This window comes from Ixodes scapularis, unplaced genomic scaffold (assembly GCF_016920785.2).
Source record: "Ixodes scapularis isolate PalLabHiFi unplaced genomic scaffold, ASM1692078v2 PGA_scaffold0__279_contigs__length_252992795, whole genome shotgun sequence".
Lineage (NCBI taxonomy): Eukaryota > Metazoa > Arthropoda > Arachnida > Ixodida > Ixodidae > Ixodes > Ixodes scapularis.
In genome coordinates, this window is record NW_024609835.1 from 31,434,953 (window position 1) to 31,462,280 (window position 27,328).

Here is a 27,328-nt window from a genome sequence, read left to right on the forward strand (position 1 = left end):
AACGCAATGGGTTAGTGTAGTCAGAAAAAGAAACGAGAAACCCTTTTCCAATATATGCGAGGCATTAAAATGTTTGACTATTTTAAATTGGTTCCCCTTTAAATTCTCAGAAGTTCAAGTGAATATCTCATGCCCTACATAAGACTGTTTAGCAACAATTAAAAGTTATTTTTGTTGACAGTATGCTTCTTTTACATATACATATAGCTCAAAATGCATTGGAAACAGTACCATTAAAATCTGCAGTTCTCAAGCAGATTATTTCAACAGTTCAATGTTCTACCAAAAATGCAAAAAGCATTAAAGGGCAACTCCGCTCAATTCCGAAGATTTCCGGATCATGAGTGATCTCGCACTAAAAAGCTCTAGTAAAAGACACTACGTCATTTGCTTTGCGAAAAATGGTATATTGTTAAATCTAATTTTAAACACGAGCAGAAATAGAAACTGAAACTTTGGCTCCATCCGGCAACATTGGCCTCAGGCCACCAAAACATGGCCACCACGTGGTAAAAGATGCCATGTGATCCTCTATGCAATGACGGGCGGGAATGGGGTGGGTGCGCGCCAGACGAAAGTGTTGTCTGCACCACACTCTTCACCATGTTTTGTGTCTAGGACATTCAACGACATCTGCACAACTGCAACATAAGTCTGCAATTGTGCAGACTTATGCTGCAGTGAATCGACAACGTCGGTTGTGAAGCGGGAAACAGTGCTAACATCGTTACCATAGTGGGACGGCCGGACGGCGCTCCAGCGCTCCTCGCAGGTACGTTACACCAATCACTTGGACACCGCTGAGCACCGAGAGGAAACGTTGATGACATCACCTGTCACACTTGCCTTGAAAACTAAAAACAAGCAAAAGTGGCGCAATAGTGATGACGTTTAGCTCAATGTTGGCTACACCCACGCCACAGCCTTGACTGTGCTGTTGGTTCCGTCTCAATTCGGCTGCTTGAGTCAGCTGATTTTGGCAGCCTGGGGAGTTGCAAAGTTTGCCGGACTGTTTAAGAAACATTTAGACAGAACTAGGTCGTAATATTTGAAGTGTGGTTTTCCTATCTAACACTGAAGAGGACTGCATTGTTTTTTTTTAAACAAAAATGATGCGGAGTCGCCCTTTAAAAAATTTCCGATATCACCCCAAAACTCTTTGCTTTTATGCGAAAAGCTTCAGAATGTGGATGAAAAACAAAAATGTAAATTTTTCCTAGAGACAATCATATTTGGTGAAAACACCAAGCCAAGCTAAACTGAAACCAGATCAGACCTGTACAGGGGAAAATAATAAAGGAGTCTGTGAACCACTCAGGTTGTCCGATTCCTGACATGTTCAAGTTGTTTCTAATTATAACATGTTCTTTCTTGGTAATCATAGAAACCATGTTTTATGGTTTGATATTTTAATTAATGAAGGAAGAGCCAATAAAGAGGGGAGTAGCCCCAAGTGATCATTTGTCGACTAAAGATTTTTCTGTCGAAAAAAAAAAAAATACAAATTTTGAGTTACACTCTTTTTTTTTTTTTTGTGTGTGTGTGTGTGATAAGGTTTCTGAGATTGCATCATCATTAAAACCTTAAATACCCAGTGGGGAGAAAGGTCTCTTTGCCTTCGACACTCCCCTCCGAGTCGATGAAGTCGTGAAACTTGTCAAGTAGTTTCATTTTACGTAGCAACACAAAGACTTGCTCAACGAAGGAAATATTCAGGGTATTTTACACCCAATGTTAGGGACACAAAGTACACAGCTGATAATGAAATGTAAAAGCTTTGAGCTCCATTTGGAAGCAATACATCTTAACTGGTAGCACAGCCGCTCAATGCGGATCGAAAGAGACCTAAATACATTTTTCACTCTTGAACATTACCTAAGTAACTGCTCTGAACACTGACTCATACTTCAACAACTTGAAGAAGCTTTCACACCACATACACTCCGTTACGGCTCATAATGCGACTTGGGCAAATCTACACCAGCAGGAAAACGTGTCAACATCATCAGGAAAGAAACGAGAAATGTTTGCAAATGTTAAAGCAGAAATAAAGGCTGGCGATTTGAAAATGCTAGACATCATGTCTTGTGCAGGTCGCCACTAAAGAACAAAAAGTTTGCCACCTGCCAAACTTAACACAGGATGGTCTGGAGATCAAAAACAAACAAACTCAAATTGTGAACTAGCTCAGTCTGTGGTATTAAAATAAGGCATTCATTTTTTATCTTGCAGTTCCTATTTCTCAGAGAACATCAAAGTGATATTTCGTCAAGAAAAGACGGAGTATGCAAGGGCCTGGTCACTTGTGTGCCATTCAAAACCTGCATATGAAGAGCAATGCAATGCTTTCTGCAATATCAGCCCTATTATTAATGAGCAAAAGCCGCTCGGTTATGCTGACTGGCAAGATACAAGACTTTAGACTTCCACAACAGGATTCAATGTGCGGCATTGCACCTTGGTGTTGAAGTCTCCCGAGTTGTGAAAGAGCCATTCACATCCCGGTGTGCCGCCACATTTCAAACATAGCGGCAACAATTACAAGGTTGTTCCCATTGGGTCTAAAGCAACCTTGTCGCGAGGCAGGACAATTTTGCAGATGTCTCTTGCAGCACGATTTTTCGCATCCATTGTACACAATGCCGTCAACTTTGTTGCACAGCGCACCACGAACCTGCCGATGGCTCGCATCAAAATGGAAAAGCAGAACGAAGCTATTCCTCGAGAGTCTGGGGTGTTTCACTGTTATTGTCCCAAACTGATTAAGAGGAAGTGGCCAGCATTCTGCCAAAAGCTTCAGCAGAATGCTGAACACCTTCCTGCCCCAAGGCCCTACAACGCTGCCAGCGAGCATGCTAGACGATAGCTTTAAGACGTGCCACACTTTAAGAGTCGTGCCCAGACAGTCCTGGACGTTCCGTCGACACGAGCGTGTTTCGCCCGGAGCTCAGTGCACGCCGTCACAGTACAAGTGTGGAGAAGCGAGACACATCAGCGCTTCCTGCGGAGACGCCACTTGAGGATGAGGAAGGCGGTGAGCCTGAAGAGGAGGTCCATGCCCAGAAGGATGAAGAAGCGAAGGTAGAGGCGAATGTCTTCGACTCCGAGACTGCGGAGGACTTCCTTGGGGTCGCTGAGGAAGCAGAGCTCGCCATCTTCGCACTCCAGCTCGGGGCGCCCATGGCCGTACAGCGCTTCGAGGATACCCTGGAGGCCGTGGTACAGGTGGGACGTGTACATGATCCAGCGAAACGCAATGTGGATGTGCGTCTGCTGCACAAAGAACCCGGAGAAGAGGAAGGACGGCGATGCAGCCGGGAGCACCAGGAACACAGATGTCTGCAAGGTAAGACAGGAGGATGTGCTCTTACGAGTTCTTGGAAGGTTTTAAGCAGCAGAATCTATCCAGTCCAGTGAACTCTCCTGAATGCTCCCTTGCCCATCAGAGTGTGAGACAACTCAACAAACTATAAATACCCAGCAAGCACCAACACAAAAGTTGGAAATAATCATAAGAAAATGAGAATAGGTGCTTATTCGATCCAAGAATGGAAAAGCAGAAGGGGCACAAGGTGGGGTAGGCACCTGTTTGATCCGACGGATATAGGAGAAGTATAGGGGTCTGGCGGAACCCCTAATTTGGAAAGCAACTGCCCCGCTCCGCACCGGTGCACGTACGTGAAGTCTCGCCGCTTTACACTGGCTTATCAGAGGAGCCGCTGACATGGAGGAACATTTCTGTTAGCTCAGTGGACTCAAAAGTTTGCTTGGGCAAGTGCTGGATATGTTCTTTGCTTTTATTTCATACATTTCAAAAGGTGGGCAGGCTCGGTAACTTACAGTAAGTACCTCTTCCAATTCGAGGAGGCTAAACTTTTGCAATGTGAACTTTCTTCTTGAGTGCTATCACCTGCCTGCAATAACCGGAACCAGTTCCCTGTTGTGGACTACTGCTCCCTGTCCTACGTACCTTATGTCATTTGCAAGTTTTCGTTAAGACTCATGAGCTTAATGGTTTTCATTAAAACTAAGAAAGGAGGGGAGGGACATCTGGCACTACCATATATATACTTTATACATGAGAATGCTATGAACACAAGAACAATAATGACTCGCAAACAAAGATGAATGGAATAGCAACGTCTCCAGGGAATTTGTGCGAGTTTGTTACTGTGACGACTGCTTCCAGTAGCTTCCTCCACTCATGAAGACTGAGTGGCAGAAGCGGAAAGTATAGTCCCGGGGACGTCTATGTGAAGTTTCCAGGAGTTGTCAAGTGTGAGGGAATTGAGATATGAAAGAGGTAAGCACAATTTGCTTCTTAAAGCATTAGTGGCAGCTAGCCTGCCTAATACAGTTTAATAAATTTTGGGAGCGCAGTGTTCCTTTTGGGGCATATCGCAATATATAGAGCACTGCGTGAATAACAGTCTCATCATCCGCATCCGATCCGCATTCGCAGAGTTTGTATCCAGATCCGCAATATTCTTAAATTATTGTATCTGCATCTGGTTCGGATCCGCATAATTTGTATCTGCATCCGACCCGCAATCTGTGCATTCATGTTACATCATAAAATCAAGCGTAAATGAAGAAAAAAAAAGCGTCTGGATGGTACCTTACAAAGTGCTTACTTATCTTTATAAAAAAAAAAAAAAAAATTTCGAGGCAGAATGCAGTGAGAGTAATTTATTGTATTCTCCCTCATCGTATTTCTATTATAAGCGATCATTCACTAATACCATTGCGTAATTTTATTTAGGTCAAACAATAATGAAGTGGGAGAGGAAATGCAAGTACATTGCTGGGAAAATATCAATATTCAATAATGGCAATACTCTTCCTATTGAGTTTAGCTTTAAATGCGAATCCGCGACAGCATGCTCTGAACCACATACCTAGCAGCAACTTTCCAACTGTTAAGAAAAAAAATGCACACACTCGCAACGTTTCACTTGTTGAGCAGGCTTCTTCTACTTTCTTCTGGTTTCTAAGCTTTGGGCTTTCTTTGCCTAAAGAAAGTTTTTGTTCTTTCCCTGACAAACAAGAATATGCTCTCCCGGGATGATTGATGCCCCTGCATTCATTAATTTCTTTAGGGCCGAGACAGAATGCTCTAAAGCGATCTCTGGTGAGAATCATGTCTTTCTTGATGTAAAGAACAATTTTCTCCCCAATTTGCATTTTTTTTCCTGAGAAAGTAATTTGCTCTTGCAAAACATTCAATGACACACCCCCTTCATAGTATCACTCACTTATTCACTCTACACTCTGTGGTAGCAGATGTTTATGGGCCACCTCGGCAAAAATGTAGATCTGGACCCGTAAAATATGAGGATCCAATGCACATTTGTTGCCCCTGGCAGGGCCGTAACCAGGGGGGGAATTAGGGGGTTCTGACCCCCCCCCGAAATTTTTTTCTGGGTACGGCCCTGGTCGGTGCACTTGCAGCCAGCCGATTTTAATCTCCACCTCTGCGCACGCGCAGTGGCACCGGTCGGCTACCGGGTACCAAACCGGGACCAGTTCTTCAGTTTGCTATAACTCTCCATTATATGCCACCGATGCACATGATTCATAGGCGAAAATAAGACAAAATGGCCGCCGTTGTCCCCGAAAACCCCCCCCGAAATTTTTTTCTGGGTACGGCCCTGGCCCCTGGCACCTGCATCCAATCAGAAATCCGCCCAATCCGATTCCTTTTTATCCGCATCTGCCAAATCACTGCAGATATCCGTGGATAATCCACGGGTAATCCGTTAACATGCTGGGCTCTAACAATATCTATTCTCTACCCCCCCCCCCCCAAACATTATTAGATGTCGTATTTACACTCCAAAACTTAATACTGTAGATGGCTGCAACCTGCAAGGCTATGATTCAAAGCATTAAAAACAGTCACTACAAACATAGACACACGGTGCTGTCTATCCCACAATGTGAAAGATAGATCCTGTGGTAAATATAGTCCAACCAAAGTTAACATAAAACTGGCTTTAGAGGTGCACTTCTTTTTCTCTCAAGAAGGCAGCTCGCATGAGCATGCACGACATGAAAAACCTTCCAAGTCAAAACTGCGGCACAAAGCTACTTTGCTAAATCTACAAAAATTTATGCAATCTTCAGTGGGAGTAGGATATGAACAGAAAACAGTTTACTAGTTGCATCACAAATTTCACTAACCCAATTACAATTCTGGACGAACCTAGCTGGTCAATGTGGAGCCATCCCCAAACCGTTCAGAACGAGCATAGCTTGCCTGTTTTCCCCTGTTCACGCACTCAACCATTTTCAACGACCCAGGCTTGCTCATGGCTTAGTATGCAGCTTTGCTGACAGATTGCAGCACTAACTTTTTTTTCTTTTTAAATTTTGGTCTAATTACGTTTGTAGCTAAAAATCTGATTTTGAAGGCCACAAATTTGATTTTATTTGACAATAATCATGCAGTCGAGGGTCAGGAAGTTCCAAAAACTAAAAGCGATTAATACAATTTGCTACATAGGAGCATAAGTGTAATCCATCTGCGGAAGCTGGAACACAAAAGCGAAAAAGATCAAGACTGCGCTGATTCAAGAACAAAGGAGGCCAGAAGGGCCTGCACTGCCCACCTGGATGCTGCTTGCTGCAGAGACCATGAGTGCCAGCCCCTGGGACACAGAGCCCACCTGAATGGTGAACAGGATGACGGTGGCAGCTCTCCACAGGTCGGGGGGCTGGGAGGTGGACCAGTAAAGGGCCACCATCATTATCAGGGGCCCACAGATCTGCAGGACAATACCAGGCATGCCTCTTGTCAATAGCACATCAATTTAGAAACTAATATCAAAATACAGTCACGGCTCGTTTCAGTTCCCCCCAAAAAATTGTCCATACACGAGCACAAAGAGCCCGTCATGCTCGTTTGGTACATCTGCCAGTTTTTAAAAATGTTCTGGTACAAACAAGGGCTGGAACTTCAAGTTTAGGTTTCAGTCTCTGAACTATCGTAAAATACATAGCAAGAACCCACCCACAAATTTGAGATATCTGAAAAAAAAAATAAACAAACAAATGGCAAATGGGTGCATATTAGGTCAAAAGCCGGAAAGCAGAGGGTACGTGGTAGGGCGAGCCCTTGCTTAGTCCAGCAGATCAGAATAGGAGCAGCGTAGAGGTCCAGCAGCCATGCCGGTCGCGTCAAGCTTCGCCGCTTGACATCGGCATGCTCTAAGAAGCAGCTGATGCAAAGGAACATCTTGGTTACCACCGCAGGTGCTTGATGCTTTTATTTCAAAAGTTCCTAAAATGAGGTGTGGCCATGCATTGCAACATGGGTGGATGCCTGGTACTTCATAAATCAAGACATAATGGCAATTGTAGGAATCAGAGTTGTAGCAATAAGCCAGATTAATTGTTGTCATTTATATTTATGTGTGCATACATAAAGGCCTCAGAGGAGACTAACAAATACCATAGTTCCTCGTTATTATCAAGCGAACGGGACAGCAACAAAATTCTATACAAGCGGTAATTCAATAAAAACGAGAGGAAAAAAACAGTGACAGCAGCCGTGAAGTTAGACGGGAACACTGTGGGATACTCTGACCGTATATTTAATCAAACAAGCCTCAATTATGAACAACTCGCGGCAGCTTTTCCGAGGAGAAAAAAAATGATTAAGTGGAGTTTGCCGATAAATTTATCTGGGCATCAGTTCTCGAACTGCTTTGGGCGTGGCAAGAGCACTGTCACCGCTGCCGCACTCCACTTTGTTTCGAAGCAGCTGTAGGATATTTCGCATCTCTGCAGTCATTGGTGTTTCCTGAAGTGCCTCCCTGACGTTTCTTCGTGCTTACATTGTATGAACACAAGGTCTACAACCGCGGCATCCGTGCTACAAGCAACGACGGGAGTGTCCGCATCGACAAGCGCATACAAATTGGAAGTTATCCTCGATGGCTTCACCAACATGTTCGCACACACTCCTGTAGAGATTGTTGTACCTCTGGGAATCATACACTGGCTCGGCAAGCATGTGCAAATAGGGGTGGAACTCATGAAATGTACTAAGGAGCAGCCACAAGAGCAGCTGAAACAGCTGTTTTAGAGCAGGTTGGGAGCAGGTAAATCTACCTTCTGAAGCAGGCTAGGAGCAGCTCGAATCAGTTTTCATTGCACTTCAGCTTGCGCCTTAGACAAGCACAGGAGCAATTCCAATTGTGCTTAGCAGCACAGATGAACATGAGTGGTTAGGGAACTAGGTAGATGGGATAACAGTGTAACAGATGAGAAAACTTGAAACTTTGTGAGCCTTAATGAGAACCAAAAAGCAAGTATCATACGTTTCTGAAGACAGTGTCCTTGATATTTTCTGAGTGACTTTCAGCAGCTCAAAATGCAAACCAGCACTGCTTATCGCACAACCCACATAGGCTCGACATAGTAATTATATGTGCGAACCATGTGACGTGCGTTGTGCGGAGGAACGGGGCAACGAATTTCGAGTTTATCCTATTGTGCAACCCAATATCGAAGCAGCAGATTATGATTAACGGAGTTATCGTATTCTAAGCAATAAGCAGGAGCAAGGTTAAAGTACACCGAGCAGATCTACCGCTCGTGTGAGAGCTGCTGGACGACAACGTTTCGGATCGGACAGCGTTTCAGTTCTATCAAATCACGATTTACCTTGCGGGAATGCGGTTCCAACTTCTAACGATGAAGTACTAAAAATAATCTTTTGCTCATTTGTTTTCAACGTCCGGATCCCAGGCCGCAGAGCCTCAGGCGATTTGGCACTTAATGACTTGACCTCACCTCGGCCGACTTGCTTAACCGCTGATGGTTGAATAATAACAATGCAGTCGCAAGTGGTGCAGTGCTTGGAATCCTACCCCCGAGCTTTTTCGCGCACTTCCGAATCTGGATACTCAGGTAGAATAAAGAGAACAAAGCAGTGCAAAGCCGACCAAGCTAAACGCGCTCATTGTAGCCAATTGAGCCGATAGAAACTGAAACCAAGACAAAATACAATTTTTTTGGAGCACGTTTTCTGATTTGGTGCATAACGGCGCGAGGTATTGGCTGTAGCGCAGTTTTCGCAACATGGCACAAGATGGCGCAGACAAATGCGTCTGGCGCAAGAGGGCGCAAATGGCACAGCCAATCCACCCCTGGCGCATGAGAAAATCCAAAGTGCAAGCAAGGTTGTTGGCGATTTTTCCTTATAGAGTTGCGGGCAACGCTTTCTCTTGCATGGGAAACTCTTCTCGAACCCCTGCAGTATGTCCCGCTTGTTCTGCAAGGTAATCGACAGTGTCAAACAATCGATTACGAAATTTCTAATTCCCTAGCGATTTCGGACTTGCACCGCTCACTTTTTGCAACCTCGCAGATCAAAGCTACTTTTGGTAAACGCTCCTATGTGACGCACGCATACCACAACTACGCTGCAGGTGCGTGGAGCTGGTGAAGTGCGGAAGCGTATGTCGCGGGCTCCTGAAGGGATGACCCCTGAGCTCCTTTGCGTCCTTGACCTGATTCCAACAAATTCTACACTAAATTCCGATTCCGAAATTTGGCGGGGAATTGTATTGCTATTGCGGTTACGTGACGTCAATTTTCCCGCTATATCTGGTAGAAAAACTAGATTTGTTCATAGGTGACGTGGCACCAAGTCATGCGACATAATTTTCCCTGCTAAATTTAGCGGGGAAACTAAATTGGTGTTGAGGTCACGTGACGTCAATTTTCCCACTATATCTAGCGGAGAAACTGAATTTGTTCATAAGGGACGTGACAGCAAGTCATGCGACGTAATTTTTCCCGCTAAATTTAGTGGGGAAACTAAATTGGTGTTGAGGTCACATGATGTCAATTTTCCTGCTAAATTTAGCAGAGAAACTGAATTTGTTCGTGGGTGACGTGACACCAAGTCATGCGACGTCATTTTCCCCAAGGAATTGAATTGGTGTCGATGTCACATGACGTCAATTTTCATGCTAAATTTAGTGCAATTAAGCCAATGCTGACAGCGGCAATGCGAAACCTAAAAACACTTTAAAGCTGCGCTCTAAAAAAAAAAAAAAAAAAGTTGCACAGCCACGTAACTTCCGGTAACTTTCTCCTCTATATTTCTTCTTCCTCACCAGCCCAGTTTCGGTTGCAAGCAGTGGCGCTTTTTTACTTTATTAAAAATGTATGTGACGCACCAGCAAACTATTGATTGGGTAGTCTTCTGACACTATAATGCATTGCCTGGCAAAAAATAAAAAAACAATTTTTGGGGGGTGTCGGAGTACCTTTAACAGGTGTAGAAAATTCAATGTAAAACAAAGGCTTTCAACTACATGCACCAATATTTTTATGTTTTCTAGCTGCGTAACTGGTCGTCCACAATCTCTTTCTGAAGTCTGGTAATTTCTGGAAAGCTCCACTTCCTGAGCAACCATCTCAAAGATGACATGAGTGATGCTTCAACTTTTGATCCTCTCGCTTCAAAATCAAGTGTGGAGAAAAACCAACGAAACAGATTGCCTTTTTCGTCCTGAAACTTAGCATGTTCTACGCATCTTATACGGCATGCAAGTTTGTCTGCTCCTTGCGCATCTCGTGCGTTGGTCTATCCCCAACCTCAACCAATACGCACGCTTGGCTGCCTCATCATTGTGCATTCTCTATGGTGCTCTTTGACTGGCATGGTCCTCCTTGCATTCCGATGCACCAAAGACGCATTTCGGAACACTTGCTTGCCGTATGCCATTGCAAATTATTTAATGGCAAATCTAGAGCCATATGAACCCGAACAAGGTAAAGTATGCATAAACGCAGCAGAAGGCACTTACCGTGAACGGCATCTCTGTCATTATCCTCGCAATGTAGTACATGCTCGGGCTGTACCAGCAGTTTCGATGTTCTCGTAGAAGTACGCTCATTTCTGTAGGAACTGCCCGAAATGCACAAAAACGTCCATTTGAATGATTCATGCGCAAACTAAGACTTGTTCATTCCGACCACTATCTCATTCATCTCGAAAAAAAGATTTGTAAGGGCAGAGTTTAGGACCTCTCTAATCAATTTCTTAATTGCTGTGCATATGATAACAAAGCGAAGCGCTAGTGATTATGGTTATGGGATAAACAGAGCATTATGCGACACATTGCCGAAGCACTCAGAACCTCAACATTTGTCGGCATGCCAACCAGTGCATGATTTTCACGCTCTTTAGTACTCAAGAAATACTCAGCTACCAGAAAGCTAGGCTCCGAGATCACTCTTATGTTAATTTTCTAGTGTATCACGCTAGAAAGTGCTGCCCTCGTACACGAGTGCTAGTGCAAAAGAAGAATTTTTCTCTCATGACCATGCCTATGATAGCACCTCAAAACTCTAGCGAGAAGGACAGGTAGGTTCCCAGGTTTACACATTAATTCAATATAAAAAATACACGAACCTGCAGTATACTCGCAATAGTCCAAACTCGGATATTTTACATTTCAGAGCAATTCAAACAAATTTCAAAATTCTGGATCTCCCGTTAAGTTTTTTATGAATTTATAAGCCACTTACTTCGAACGGTGTTTCATGTAATTTATACGTTTTGTTCCCGTAGTCCTGTTGAATGCGCTTCTTTCCGAGCACTGGTGCACTGCGGAGAAGCAACACTAGCGGAAGCGAGCTTTGTGGCCGTTGCTTCTCCGCAGTGAATAGGCCCACAATAGATAACTTTTTTGCTAGAACAAATTTAATTTTATTTTGGGGAGTCATGTGCTGTACAAACAGTACACGATAAGCAACATTTTTGAGGGATGAATGAACTTATGTCATACATTTCACCAATGTTTCACGTGTGGCATACCTGCTTGATTAGTAGGCCTGTATAGACCATTCCATTTAGCGCTCTCTGGGCGGCACCATTTTGTTCGCCCGCAGCGCCCTCTCCACACATCCGGGAAGTTCAGCGGGTTCGGCAGGGTAAAACGAGAGAGAGGGCACGCGCCAGACTCCGCTAGCAGACGACAAACCGGGAGGTTGCCGTTCTCCATCTTTGGGCTGTATCGGCGGGCTCTACCTAACATTGAACTCTCGCTCGTGGCTGCCGTTGTGAAGTGGTTCGCGTTCTTAGAATAGTTGTGGCTACTCCAAAATCAGCCTATAGCTCTCTGTTGTTCTATTTTGCTAAATGATCAACTAGCATATCTTTTTTCCGTTACTTAAATAGCAGTTGAGTCAGCCGGCAGTACTACCCTCAACTACTGCTTGTATTGCGGCAGGAGAGCACGTTTTATTTATTATTTCAGACTTCCACTCATGATCGCTAAAGGCCTACACCAGTACGAACTTTTGTATCGTAAAAAAGGTACAGCAACCGGATTTTCTTTTCGCCAAAGAGACCGGCCAATCTGACACAGTTTTCCCTATTTTTGTTTTTTTATTTGCATGCAGGTAACAGCGAAATTGGACCCTGTGAGTCTTTTTATCTAGCATAGTATTACACAATAACTGGCATACCAAAATCTGCGCATCTGCGCTTGAAAGTTCCAAAATGACGCGATTTTAAACAGAGTTTGCACGCCAGCCGGACGCTAGCTACAGCCCACTCGGCGGAGCGGAGGGAACGCGGGGTGAGAGGGGGAGTGCATTTTTTTCTCTTTTACCCTCTCTGCTATGACCCTAATGGAACGGTCTATAGAGGAAATCATAAAATATGTGCTTTGCATCTGTAGCCATCCATACAGCAAATCATAATTTTATGTTGCATCACATTTAGGTGTATTTTTGATATACTTCAAACTTCCGATAATTCAAACAAAATTTGTGGCTTTCTGGAGTTTGAAATAATGAGTCTACTGTAATTTTCGTAATCCAGTCTATGTAGGAAACAATTGTTTTACCATCTTTGCTCCTAGCAAAGGTGTTACAAAAGTCAGTCATACCATGCTTACAAGAAATGAAGTGATTCTTTGTGCATTGGGCAAATGGAGTAAGAGTAGTCTCATCCTCTGTTTGTGTCTTCAGGACGCCCTCGTCGAAACTATTAGCGATTCAAACTTATCAAAAGAGATCAGCGCTTTGAATAGTTCGACGACTGAATATAACGTCTCAATGATGTCTACTCCTGCGTAATGACCGCAATGTTATTAGTGACATTATTATGCTTATTCTGTCACGCACACTTCTGCAAATTACAACAAACGTATTACAAACGTTTGGAACAAGGTTTTGAGAATAAAATTTATTACCCACACCGAACTAGAGTCCCTGACAGGGTGATAACAGCAGGCAGAAGCTTCAGTTGCCCCACCTCCAGCAGGAGCTTTCAGCCTTCGATAATGCTACGTTGTCTCGTAAGCTTTAAGCGAGCACGTGATGCGCAACCAAGGTATGGCGAAAGGCCACGAGCACGTGCTGGACGCTGGGCATTCAAAAGAGACGCCCCGCTCTTCTCACTTTGTCAGTGACTATAGAAACGTAGCTTAATGCAGACAAGTCCCGAGATTGTCACAAGGTGAGAGAGCGAGACGAAGGTCCCACAGGCTCACAGATGAGGACGGTAGGCATGGCAGACTGGAAGAGCGCGATGGTGAGGCAGAGCAGGAAGAGGGCGGCGTTGCTGATGACCCGGGTGGCGTTGTTGCCCACGTCATAGTACAGCATCGTCAGCATGATGGCAAAGGAGACGTACGAAACGACCCGCAGCTGTGTGGCTACCTGCGTGGACGGAGAAGAGTGCCGGTCGTTAGTTTGCATCCCCAGTTACTCTGCTCGTTGCAAAGCTGCCTTCTTACTACGACCACTGACAGGATGAAAATGACAGGGCACCTCCTTAGGATGCCCCGGCCTCCAGCACGCGTTCGTCGTACTATGTCGTGCTTGGGCTGCGCGTGCAAGCTCGAAGCTCGTGGGATGGCAATGTACATATCGTCAAAAGGAGGAAGCTCGCAATGGAGACGTGTAACTAAACGTCCTTTCTGCCATTCTCACTCTGTAAGTCTGTAAGTTACTATAATGCGAGTTGCATGTCCAGTCTCCTGTACAGCAACTTGAAGCTGTGGATGACGATGAGACCGTGCAATTTGGACTGGGATCCTGACTATATCAACATCCCACTCGTAATTTCAGAACAGGCAGGTGTTGTATTGAAGGTTGTAAGCTTTGCCATCTGCGTTGTCCTGTGCATTTCTTTCATTTCTATAAATGTTTTATCTATACACCCTCATTTACTGATCTCTTTCAATGAATCAGAATGGTTGCCATGCTGCGCGGAGAAAGTAGACGTGCCACCTTTGTTCGTAAAAGGGTTGCGTGAGATTTTAATTATTACGCAAAGTGCCACTTTTGAAATCTTACTCAAGATGCCTAATTTCTGAGAAATAAGGTGACGAGACGCAAAAAAAAAAAAAAAAATCTACCGCAAAATGCAGAGCAACTCAGTACCTCGACAAAGGTCCAGTCCTTGTTTTCCATCGATATCAGAATACGCTGAGGCACAAAGCTGCATAAACCACATTTCGGAAAGGGCTGATCTATCATTTCTTTGTTAAAATTGTTTCTCAAATTACGGGTAGCTTCATTGTTTTCCACTAAGAATGGGCATAGAAAACAAAAATACATAAAGGCAATTCATTGCAGAGATTAGAGTAACTAGGCTATTGTAGCAAAACTAAGTGCAGAGGTGAAATCCACCATAGAAATTTAGGTTCCTACTTGTCACCACAAAGCAATAGCAAGGAGCAAGTTGAAGGCACTGGCCCATTCTAGTCTTTCTTGGATCATGAGTGTGTAGGGTAAGACATCTGTGGAATGAGGATTTACACGGTAGAACCTTCCTATTGTAAACTGATAAAATATAAATATTAGGGGTGTGCAAATATTGGAAACTGAATAATTCACGAATAATGCTTGCTATTCAATTCAATTCACTTCGCACTTTCACTGCTCGAAGTATTCGAGTTCTTTGAATACTTTGACAGTGATGGAAGTGGCATTTGACGTTTTGGAGCAGGGTCTGTAGCAGGCAAAATATTCGTTTGGAGCAGCCACTGTCACTTTTGGAGCAGACGCCAACGTCTGTTAACATATCCGTTGAAAAAAAAAAATTGATTGCATCACTAAATGTGTTTATATTTGATAACGGCTGAGGGTTTCTCTTTCATACTGGAGCATATTACTTGTTACCCTTCGTAATAGAAACAAATAGGGTGCAAAAGGTATGCAGAGCTTTCGTTTTAGAAATAAAGATCTGGTCAGAGTAGGTTCTATTTATGATTGGTACTAAAAAAAAATTGATGAGAAATGAACCACACTTCAGTTTGGGTAAAGCCTCCCTCCCACTTTTACACCCGATAATTTATTTGGCCTGCATGTATAATTTCTGCAAAATGACACCAAAAACCAACATAATCGCTAACACGTCTATCAGTAAAATGCGCCTACCAAATTTTATTGTTACCGAACTCAAGACTTAAATATTACAAACTGAAAAAAAAAAAAAAAAAAAAAAAAAAAAAACACAAATATTATGCAAATTTACTCTTGCACTCACATTTATTCAAATAAAGCACCGCATATCTTTTTTTTTTTTTTCTTACTCGACGCCGCATTTGAAAACAAGGTCATATATAATCGAGACCAAAGAATGTGGACCTGCAATGGTACTGACCATAATTTACATGTATTGCTAAGCCAAACGCTCACCCATGTCAGCCGCTACTCCTAGCACTCCGGTGCAAGGCGGAGAAGATAGACGCGCGTGGGCTGGTGAGAGGCGCCGCGAAAGCATACAGCAGAGGTAATCAAGTGATCTCACCAGGAGTACAAGAGCCTGGTTCTGTCTTATCGCAGTAGCCGTTATCCTCCTATTTTGCAACGTTTTCTCCCGACTTTTGGCTCCTCACATCGCCGACATCGTCCGAAAGTTTAGAAGATGTCGGCGATCAAGCCGCCAGCGCATCATCCGGCCAGCGCGGTGGACGAGCAATCTTAGAACTTCATTTCACTTTAAAGCGCAGCCGACGCTACAAGCCAATGGGATCACAACCAAAGAACGTCAAAGCGCGACATAGAGACATTCGACCATCTTCCTGTAACTTTTCCTTCATCGATTAAACCAATAAAATGCAGCGAATGTCCCGTGACTTGCGCTTTTTCTATGTGTGTTCGTGTTGTATGTGTTCGGGCCTTCGACTGTGTTCTGACCTTAGATGAAACAATGTATACGGTGAGTACAGACGCTGTGAAACACATATTTCTACCGTTTTTCTTTCTTCCTACTTCTTTAAAGATTAGGGTCAACCAAAAAATATATATATATAAATTTTTCGTTTTCACCATCTAGGCGCAGGTGTGGCGCAATTCTTAGCCAAAATGGCACCTTGGCGCAAGATGTAGCAGACTTTCGCTCACGGCGCAATTTGGCGCAAATGGCGCAGCACTTCCATTACTGCTTCGAAAACTATGAATAACGCGGAACTTGCTGATTAGTGTCAACTCGCGGTCGAGTTCCCTGTTTTGTTTTTGGACTGAGCAGTATGGTTTCAAGCTTTGCAAACCCAAAAAGTTATCCTAAGTGCCTTTCTTTCTGTATGAAAAGCTGGAAAGTCATTTGCATGCGGTAGCGCGATCTGTCCTTTGCTTGCCATGATGTCTGAATTGCGGAGTTGACGAAATGGTCATGGTGCAAACGCTGCGATAGATTTGATGAAAGACTACAATTTTAACGGCACGTGCATCGTTGTGAGCAGAAACGCGATGAACCACACCTACTACAGTCCTTCCCATAGTCACTACAGCAGCCAAGGTGCTATGGATTCGGATATGGATTTACGGCTGACCTTGGCTATCGGCGATATCTGACTCGTGTTATTTTCCGCTTGATTTTCTGGTTCATCAGTTTGCCAGTATTCCTTTTGTTATTAATTTCTACCCGTTTTCACTGGTAAAAGTGAGACTTGCACATTCCGCCGAAAAAACAACAACAATGTATTCTTAATTTCTTGCTTCGTTGTGGCGCACTCTATCAACTACTGCATACGGAAAGAGATGGCACAAAGTCAGTGCGGCTGCACGGTGCGATCTCCAACTCTGCTGTGGCCCGCTGACCCGCCTCCGCTTGTGTACTTCCGTTAATGTTCACATGGTTGCGTTCACCAGCGTAAAAAGATTTTCCAAAAGTCGGTGCAGCTGCGCAACGCGATCTTCGACTTTGTATTGTAGCTTGCCAGCCTGCCACCGCTTGTGTACTTTCGTTTACGTTCACATGGTTGAATTCGTCGGCAACGCGATCTCCGACTGCATTGTGTTGTGACTTGCCGACCTGCATCCACTTGTGTAGTTTCATTTACGTCCTGTAACTTCACCCCTTGAATGGTGTTTTACTGACTGATCTTTTATTTCATCTGTTTTTTTATCAGACACATGTGTGACATTTTTCTTGTTGCAATAAAATTGACCTTTACATAAATGTTTGTTGAAAAAAAAATTCCATTTGTGTTTCGATTGAGCATTCTCATTTAATTCACATCAAATAGAAAATAGTTGTTTTCAAAAATGTTCTTATTTGAAACTAATATTTGTACAGTTAAACCTCGATGTAACAAAGTCGGTAAAATTCGCAATTTACTCCGTTACATTGAAATTTCGCTAAATCGAAATTTTGCTTTAGCATGCAAAAAAACAAATTCCGAAACATTTTACGGGTATGAAAACTCACCGAAAATGACATTTATTTAGGGGCAAAGTAGTCCGCGAGTTTTGCTTGCGCCTTGTCCGACAGTAGCAGCGGCGTCATACTGGTCATACGGCGTTCGAGCGCCCAGAGCGCTTGCACGGCATCTTGCTGCCCATGCGACGCCGTGTACCTCCTCAGTACGTCCATTGCGTCGAGCACTTCCCGAGTGCTCGTGATCTCGGCACTTTCTTCAGGATGGCGTCCAAAACGTTTGCTTTCTCATCCAAAGAAAGAACTTTACGTTTCCCTATGGCAGCAAGCACGTGAGTGAACCGCTCAGTTCAAAAATAAAGCTGTTTAGTTTAGGCGGTGCCAATGTTTCCAACCTACACAGCACTCTTGCCCGCACAGTTTACTTGCCCCCTTGCGCCCTTGCGCCCACAGGCCCACAGTGTGCTTGCGCCTTTGCTTTACATCACGCTCGCAAGACGATAATCCAGCGATAATCGGTCTTCTCGGTCTTCTCCTAGATGGCACTGCCCGTGCGGTCGCGCCATCACGTCGCTCCCCCGCTGAAGTTGGCTCCCGCGATACCCGCGGTACAGTGGACTATGATGATCAGTGAATGTCAGTGGTGATGCTGTTATGCCGTGTTAACTTTTTGCTTGGCATTTTCTGGCCAGCCTCGCGGAATCCGCTTTGCCGCATGCCTCGCCGGCGCTACCGGCGCCGCACCCTCGGGCAGCCTAGGAACGTTGGAAGGCCTGTCCCCGTGAAGTAACCTATCAAGCGCTCGCGTTTGCGCATAAATTTTTTTTTAACCACAATTTTTTTGCGAAGTTGTTTTTTAGAGTCTATTTATTTATTGCCTTCTATGGCAATGGCGCTTCGTTATATTGAAATAGCAGCAAAATAGACTTCGTTATATAGAGACTAAAAATACATGGGGTCTATGGGCAAAAAATTATGAAAAATAAAATACTTCGTTAAATCGAGGATTTCGTTACATTGAAGTTCGTTATATCGAGGTTCGACTGTATTTAAAAATATTAGATTTAATTAGATTCATAACCTTTATTATTCATTCGCTTTGGAAGATTTTGATATTTGCACAACACTAAAAAATATGAATTAGTGAAGCAAAGCTGAAGTACACATGTAATGATTCTCATGTCATTTGAGGCATACTGAGAATGGGTAAATAATCATGCAGTGAGCATTTTCCCTTAATAATGACCAACTTTTTTGTTTTTATTGTATTTTGAGCAATGTTGCTGTACCAGTTAGCATGAATATATCAACCTACTACAGGCCCCCGAATTGCATCAATATAACAGGGGTGTGACTTACCTTGTTTCTGATGACACAAAAGAAGCACCTCTTCACTAATATGAGGAACTGGTGAAAGGAATCGACACGGACTTTGTGCAGTTCACACTCCTCGGCCTTTTCCTGAATGCAAAAAAGAGAGAAAATAGCTAAACCCATTTTGCTGGCTGTTGGTTGCAAACCTCTACTAAGAGTTGGTAGTTTTGGTAGTAGAAAGAAATTTGAACACTACATAAATGAGTAGTAGGTCAAATTTTTAGAATTTCGTCAATGGCTCGAAACACGACTCTACCTCAACGTGCTGCTATGAAATATAGGCAAGTGTATACAGTTACAAACAGTTTCTAAAGCAATTAAAATGGTGGCTTCGGAGCCTCCATTGCAAAAGCACTAACAACACCCTGCATATGCAGAAAGTCTGATGAAACTGGTTTCATAAAGGACACTAGACAGCATATTTCACATTCGTCCTTTCCTCCTTTTGTACCATGCATGGCTAGCATCAAAGTCTGAGATTCCGCAGTGGGCAATCCTAGGCTATGCGCTGTGCTACATCACTGAAAAGACAGTGAGTGTGCAGGTGAGCTGGTGACAGTTAACTAATGTTTAAAACCTGAGACTGAGGTGAGGGAAAAATAGGAAAATTTGAAGTCAAAGAAAAAAGGCAAAGGACGTGTCTTCTCCTGCGCCTTTCTTCTTCGACTTCGAGGTTTCCTATTTTTCCCCTACTGCAGCCTCAAATTTTAAACATTGTGACTACATCACTGTTTTGCAATGTCATCATCAGTTGGAAAAAAGTACCTCGCAAAAAAAACCTCAAGGAATAACAGAAAGTTTTGCATGAAGTCGATGCTGGCGGCTTTAGGAATGTGCTTTCGCGGAATGAGAACTCACGCCGTAGTCACTGTCAAGGCGAAAAAGGCAGGGAGGAGCTTCAGTTGTCCTGCCTACAGCTCAACTACCTTCAACAAAGATGTAACGCCTTGGTTTGGCGCCAAAGCTTTGTCTTGCACCAAACTTTTGTTTGGCGCAAGACAAAGCACAGCAGAAGGCATGGAGCGCATAGTGTAGGTCAGGTGTTCGAAAGATATTCCCTACTGTTCACATTCTGTCACTGAAAGCAAGTTTCAAAGCTAAGAGCACTAGCATTTATTGCCCTCCCCGACCAGTAAGATGTTGTTGATTACGGGCTTTATGGCGCAAAGCTACTATGGCCATACTGCGCCAAGCTTGTTTAATTGGGAAATACTCAGGACTTTTTTTTTTTTTTTTTTTTTTAATACAAATTATCTAAAAAGAGTCATGTAACAAGGTTAAGAGTCCTAGAATTAAAATTACAACTCCAGTAGGAAGCCAGTTTTTCTTAAGTAATTTATGACACGATCAAACGGTACTATAGGAGTCTCTCCAATTAGCAGCGCTGGGTGGAAAGGGATCTGGTGTGAAAAAAACTCGGGGAAATATGTACGTCGTTCTTGCTCAAGCCCTGGGCACAGCCACAAAATATGTAAAATTGTTAAACGCTCCCCACAGTCATCACACAGGGGTGGGGCTTCCCCCCTCAGCAGATGTTTGTGGGTGAGATAGGAGTGTCCAATTCTAAGACGACACAAAAGAACTTCATGGCGGCGGGTTTTGTGGGATGCACTCTCCCACATACCAAGAGCTGGTTTAATCCTGTGAAGTTTGTTTTCACATTCCAGACTCCACTCCGATTGCCATAGCTGGAAAACTAATGATATTACTAAGGGCTTCATGTCTTGAAATGGAATCTGCGAGGTAGTTGGCAGTAGGTGCTTAGAGCTAGTGGCCAACTCGTCTGCTCTTTCATTACCTAGGATCCCCATATGGCTAGGCACCCAGCAGAATTTTATGTCTTGGCCAAGCCGCAGACCATATTGTACCTTAGATCGGACAAGTTGTGCCAGTCTATTTTTATTTCCCTTTATTGAGCAAAGTGTGGTGAGAACACTTTGAGAATCCACGAATAAAATAGATTTCATCGTCTTGCTGGTGAGAATATACTCCAAGGCCATCAACACCGCATAGAGCTCTGCCGTGTAAATACTTGCACATTCTTTGAGACGCTGTACCTTACTGAATCCTTCAGAGTAAAATGCTGATCCTACAAAATGCAATGATTTGGCACCATCGGTATAAAATTGTGAGTAGTTATCATACTTTTTCTGCACCTCAAGGAATTCTTGTTGAATCACCACTGAGGGGATGTTACGTTTGTTAAATCTAGTAAAATACCAATCACAAGAGACTGGCAACATACTCCACGGAGCTTCATTTTCACCTTTCTGCAAAAGGTCGGTCTCGTCAAGGGTAAGGTCAAGAGACGTACAAATGCCCTCAAGGCGAAGGCTTAAAGGTGGTACAACCCTGGGCTTATGTTCGAAAAGACGAGCAAACCGAGAATGTTGCAAAGCACCATAAGTTGGGTGATTTGGATAGGATAGTATTCTGGAAGCATAAGTCACTGCAAGATAACGTCGCCTGTGCATAAGTGACATCTGATTGGATTCAGCGTACAAGCTAGGAATGGGCGATGTGCGGAAGGCACCTGTGGCGAGCCTTAAACAAAGATGATGCACAGGATCCAACATTTTGAGTGCAGACGGCCTTGCTGAGTCGTAAACTATAGCACCATAGTCCAGACGTGACCGGATAAGGGAGTTGTATAAGCGAAGCAGACATATTCTGTCGGATCCCCATGACTTGTGCGCTAAGACTTTAAGAATATTGGCTGATTTAAGGCACTTCTTTTTCAGGCCCTTTAGGTGGGAAACGAAGTTTAGCTTTTTATCAAACGTTATCCCCAAAAATTTATGCTCTGTTTTGACACTAATAGGAACCCTGTTTAACGTCAGTTCTGGATCTAGAAACAACCCCCGACGCAGAGAAAATGGCACACAGATAGTCTTCTCGGGCGAAAACTTAAACCCATTTTCGTCAGCCCACTTACTAATTTTGTTAATGGTAAGCTGTAGTTGCCGCTCGCAGCTAGACAAATTACAAGAAGAAACCGAAATGTGAATATCATCCACATAGAGGGAGTATGAAATGGAAGATGGAATTACTCTTGACAACGAGTTAATCTTTACGGCAAACAAGGTGACACTCAATACACCTCCCTGCGGAACTCCGTTTTCCTGGATATACTGTTTGGATAGTGTGGTGCCAAGTCGAACTTGAAAAAAGCGACCTGTAAGAAAACTGCTTATACACCGCAACATGCGACCACGCACACCACAACCATACAAGTCACGGAGGATACCATACCGCCATGTCGTATCATATGCTTTTTCCAGGTCGAAGAAAACAGAAACACAATGTTGCCTATTTACGAAAGCTTCACGTATTGTTGTTTCCAGACGGACTATGTGGTCCAAAGTAGAGCGCCCTTCTCGAAAGCCACACTGGTTATTAGCGAAGAAGTGGTTATGCTCCAAAATATAAATCAACCGCCTATTAATGAGGCGTTCAAATGTTTTGCCAAGGCAACTCGTCAAAGCGATGGGACGGTAACTGCGTGGGTCCGAAGGGTCCTTCCCAGCTTTCAGCAAAGGAATTACATGTGCCCGTTTCCAGATCTGAGGAAAGTAAGCTGCTTCCCACAGGTCGTTGAAAAAAAGTAGTAGTGTGTTCAGTGACTCTCGAGACAATTGACGGAGCATTTCATAGTGGATTCCATCAGGACCCGGAGCCGACCTCTTCTTTGCGCCAAGAGCCACTTCTAGTTCTTGCATTGTGAAAGGAGTGTTGTATGGCTCAGAGCTACAACCGGACATCGGTATACGGTGACCCTCCGCACTTCCTTTAAAGCGCTTAAATTCCGTCCGATAATTTTGGGAGCTGGAAACACTCTCAAAGTGCTCTCCAAGCACATTAGCAACATCTTTCAGCGAATTCGCAGGGGACCTAAATAGAGGAATAACAAAACAATGGTAATCCCCTTTGATTCTTTTGTACCTATCCCATACTTCCTTCTCTGAGACAAAACTATTTATGGAAGAAATGTACTTGGTCCAGGTCTTGCGCTTAGCTTTTCTCCTGGTCCATCGGGCCTTTGCTTTTAGTTTTTTAAATTCTATCCTATTTGAAGAAGTAGGGTATCTCCGAAAGGTATCCCATGCCCTATGCTGTTTTTTCCTTGTAGTGGCACAGTCTTCATTCCACCAAGGCCTACACCTCTTGGGTAAATTTTCAGAGGTGCGAGGAATGGCATCTTGGGCAGCACTTATGATTTGCTCGGTAACATACATTGTCGCTTCTTCGGGTAACAAATTCGCTAGAACTGACGGGTCAAGCACTGCATCAAGTTTAAAGAGCGCCCAGTCGGCTTTGTCCAGTTTCCACCTAGGGGTTCGTTTTAAAATAGTCGGCAGAGGAACAAGGCTTTCAATTACAATCGGGAAATGGTCGCTCCCGAAAGGGTTGTTTAAAACCTTCCAAGAAAAACAGGGAAGTAATGATGGTGATGAAATGGAGAGGTCGATGGATGTGAAGCAATTATGAGTGGAACTATAAAATGTTGGTTCTTTTTTATTTAAAAGACATACGTCTGAGGACAGTAAAAATCTTTCTACAACAGCGCCGCGAGGGTCAATGCGCTTACTGCCCCACATGGGACTGTGAGCATTAAAATCACCACAAATTAAAAAAGGCTTTGGGAGTTGCTGAACCAATCCTTGAAGTTCATGAAGATGCAGTTGACGATGAGGTGGTAAATACAAAGACACAACCGTAATGAGACGATCAGCAAGAACACGTACCGCAACTGCTTCTAGTGATGTTTGCAGAGGAACTTCCACACACGCTATGCCACTCCGTACAACGATCGCAACACCACCAGAAGAGTGGTCTGAAGCCCTATCTTTTCTAAAAACGCGGTGACGATTAAAAACATTTGTATGTGTGTTGTTAAGATATGTCTCCTGCAAGCACACAGCAATGGGCTGTAGCTCATCCAGAAAGAAATGAATGTCATCAATATTTTGCAGGAGACTTCTACAGTTCCATTGTATAAAACTATACGTGTTCATGTTAAAAATGGTTTAAAGTAAGAGCAAAACGAAAAAGAAACCTGCCCTAGGTATCCAGGGGCGGTTTGGGTGGGGTTACTCGCGGGTTGAGCTTTTTCTGGGATGACTTTTTAAGCCTGACGTCATCAGGTGGGACCGAACGAGGGGGAGGAGGTTCACCAAGTTCCATCCGCTCCTCCTCAGGCGGAACGGCTGAGGGAGCAGCTGGAATGGGCACCTCCTTAGATGTCGAGGCCTCTCCTAAAGCCTTAAAACGAAACTCACCCTCCTTCTTCCCGGGAGGGGTCCGAGTAACCAAGGCAGGCACATCGTTCGATGGCCCGTCTTTTGGAATGGAAGAGGCACTGGTGCCTTTTCCCTGAGGCTGCTGTAGCCGCCTCTCCTCCTTTCTCCCATCCATTGGCACAGAGGCATCTCTTGCCTCTGCACCATCTGGAGGCCCCTGTGATTTCTTTGGTTCCAACGACATACGTAGTCGTGGAGCGAATCTTTGTGAGGCAGGGGGAGGTGGTGGAATCACCAGGTCATTAGGACAGACCTGGGTTCCTACCGAAGACTTTGATGGCACACCCCCTGCACGTGCCACCAAAGAGTAAGGCCCCTTCTGCAGGAAGGAGAATCGCTTCCTGGCTTCGGGGAACGAGATATTCTCTTTCACTTTGAGTGTTATAATTTCTTTTTCTTGTTTCCATTTTCTGCAAGAACGGGAATAAGCTGGGTGAGGTTCACCGCAGTTGATACAGCAAGGTGCATTAGAGCAATTCTCAGCAGGGTGATCATTTTTGCCACACTTGGCACATGTTGTTTTTCCACGGCAGCTCTGGGCGCTATGGCCATATCTCTGGCAATGAAAGCAACGCTGAGGGTTCGGCACATACGGCCGTACTCTACAGTTCAGGTACCCTGCTTTCACCGATTCCGGAAGCGCCCGTAGCTCAAAAGTAAGAATGACATGCTTTGTCTTCATCTCCTGACCATCCCGTCGAAAAGAAATTCGCTTTGCAGCAATGACTCCTTGGTCACGAAGGCCATCGACAATTTCGTCTTCGGGGGATTCTAGCAGGTCATCTTCCGATATTACGCCTTTTATAGTGTTCAAAGTGCGGTGGGGTGATACAGTAACCCTGTAGTCAGAAACCATGTTGAGCGCCAGCAGGTCTGAGCTTTGCTGAGAGGTTACAACTTCAACGAGGAGATCTCCAGATGGCATTTTTTTTGCTTTAAAATTCTTTCCGATGATCGATTCAAGAGTCTTAGAGACCAGGAAAGGGGATAACTTGGATAACGGTTTTTCCGTTTCGGAATGCATGACGAGAAATCGGGGAAACTTCTCCACGGGTGCAAATGCTTCTCTTACGTGTACTTCGGTCCGGACCCTTTTCAGGGCCCGATCAGGTTTTTGGTTTAGTTTAGAACCCATAAGAAATGGGAAGGTGTTCGGCATCTGTAGCGCACCACCCACCACGGAGCCCAACATGGGGATAGGTAATGCGCCATAGCAATAAGGGTTTTGCTGACGACATTACGCTATCAGTGCTGCCAAGACACTATAACCTAGTGTGGGTCCAGACAAGGGGTCTATCGCCACCCAAGGTTAGCCCTCGCCGCCAAAGATGGTGAATATGAATGAAGGAAGAGTAGAGAAAGGAGAAAGATAAGAGGGGATAGTAGAAGATATGGCGACTGACTGAATCATCCTGGTCGGGTCAAGCCAGGACACCCGTCTACGGGAAGCGGGGGCCGAAGTGGTGTATTGTCTCACCCGGGGGGCCCCGAAGGGTCCAAACCTACCCCGGGCTCGACTCAACCACCAGGATGCCCTTTTCCCCGGACACGGGAAAGCCACGCACAGCCAGGCGTGGGCGGGCAAGCCCGCATGGCTCGGGGTCCGTGGAGACGCCACTCTCCAAACACCTGCTTTCACAGGTGCCCCCTGCGGGGCCGACCAGTAAGATAAAAGGTGAATGATGTGCATTGTGGTGAATGGTGTGCATGTGCCCAAGATCAAGCCACAGCAACAAAAACTGCAAACTGCTCTTGCCCGGAAGAGAAAGTGCCGGTTCGGCCATCCGCATTGCAGGTTATGGAGGCACTTGGTGTCCCACGCCTCGCTTCCCGCAATGTTCAACACAAAATCTGATGACTATTACTTTCCAAGAAGCAGAAGACGATTACAGGTCTTCAAGTAGCAAGTGCCAGAATGCACTGCCTGAATGAATTCCAGAAACACTAGCCTAGCTCTAGGTGTTCCTGCAGACTTGGATTTTAAGAGAAACAAAACCAATGAGGACCGAACTATAATCAGAAAAAAACATGCAGCAGCATTCTGCTCCATGAAACGAGTGCACTCCGGGCTCCCCTGGGAAAAGAGTGCAAAAGAGAGTGGCAGAAAAGCGGCGAAAAAGAAACAGACTCCTCAGCCACAACAGGTTGTCACGAGCTGGTGCCAGGGCTATGCTCGGCGCTGCCGCGTTCCAATTGTTTTGTTTTCTGCACGCTCAGTCTACTGCGTCTTGCGCTCCACCAGGCTACAAGAAAGTCGCATTTACACCGCAACCACACAAAATGCCACCCACAAGTAAGACATCTATGGAGTGCTCACGCGCTTGCCTTGCACGACACATGGTCGCTTCGCACCATACAATCCCCACAATGTGTACACAGTTTCTCCACACTGACACGTATAACTCCAATCTACCACTGCCTTTTCAACGCTAGTATGGCAAACAGGCAACATTTTTTCTCAGCCACTCACAATCACGACACAGAACTTGGAATACAGTCGAGCCCGTTTACGGTCGAGACCGGTTATAACGAAGAACGAAATCACTTCGCTATATCCGCTTCTTCGTTATAACCGACTTCGGTCAACGAAGTGCAAAAAAAAATGGGAAATCGTGGTCGCTTCGCTGTAGCCGTATTTCGTTATAATCGACTTCGTTATAACCGGTCTCGACAGTATAACGAATTCCGTTGGACACAACAATTAGTTTGATATAGTGGGTAGTTCGTTATATGAAAACTTGCATAAAGAGAATTTTAAGAACGGGAGTTCGAAATACACAATGTAAAATTAAATCTACAACAGACACTGCTTGTTACACGGCCTTTTGGTGTCCCGCAAGAAAATTCTACAATCTCGAAAAACTAACTGTAACGCTATCGGCAGACTTATAGATAGAACGATAAACAACTTTAGTACAACAGTTAATTCCATCCTCCGAACTGGAGCACTTGAACTTGTGTGGGGAAGTGGAGATCATTCATCTTCTTGCTGCTAAGGAAACGGCAAAATATG

The 27,328-nt window shown here is 44.4% G+C and overlaps 1 protein-coding gene across 3 annotated transcripts in view; it reads right to left on the minus strand.

Moving 5' to 3' along the window:
- Positions 1 to 1,392: 1,392 nt before the first annotated feature.
- The window catches only part of LOC8051430 (ATP-binding cassette sub-family G member 1), an 89,234-nt gene continuing 63,298 nt past the window's right edge, over positions 1,393 to 27,328 (minus strand). For all 3 annotated transcript variants that reach the window (XM_040218462.3, XM_040218460.3, XM_040218461.3), the window contains 5 exons: positions 19,001 to 19,102; positions 13,524 to 13,692; positions 10,827 to 10,927; positions 6,612 to 6,767; positions 1,393 to 3,339 (listed from right to left, as the gene is read on the minus strand). In XM_040218462.3, the coding sequence (XP_040074396.1) occupies positions 2,992 to 3,339; positions 6,612 to 6,767; positions 10,827 to 10,927; positions 13,524 to 13,692; positions 19,001 to 19,102 (876 nt within the window). In that variant the 3' untranslated portion in view covers positions 1,393 to 2,991. The remainder of the gene's footprint in view (positions 3,340 to 6,611; positions 6,768 to 10,826; positions 10,928 to 13,523; positions 13,693 to 19,000; positions 19,103 to 27,328) is intronic.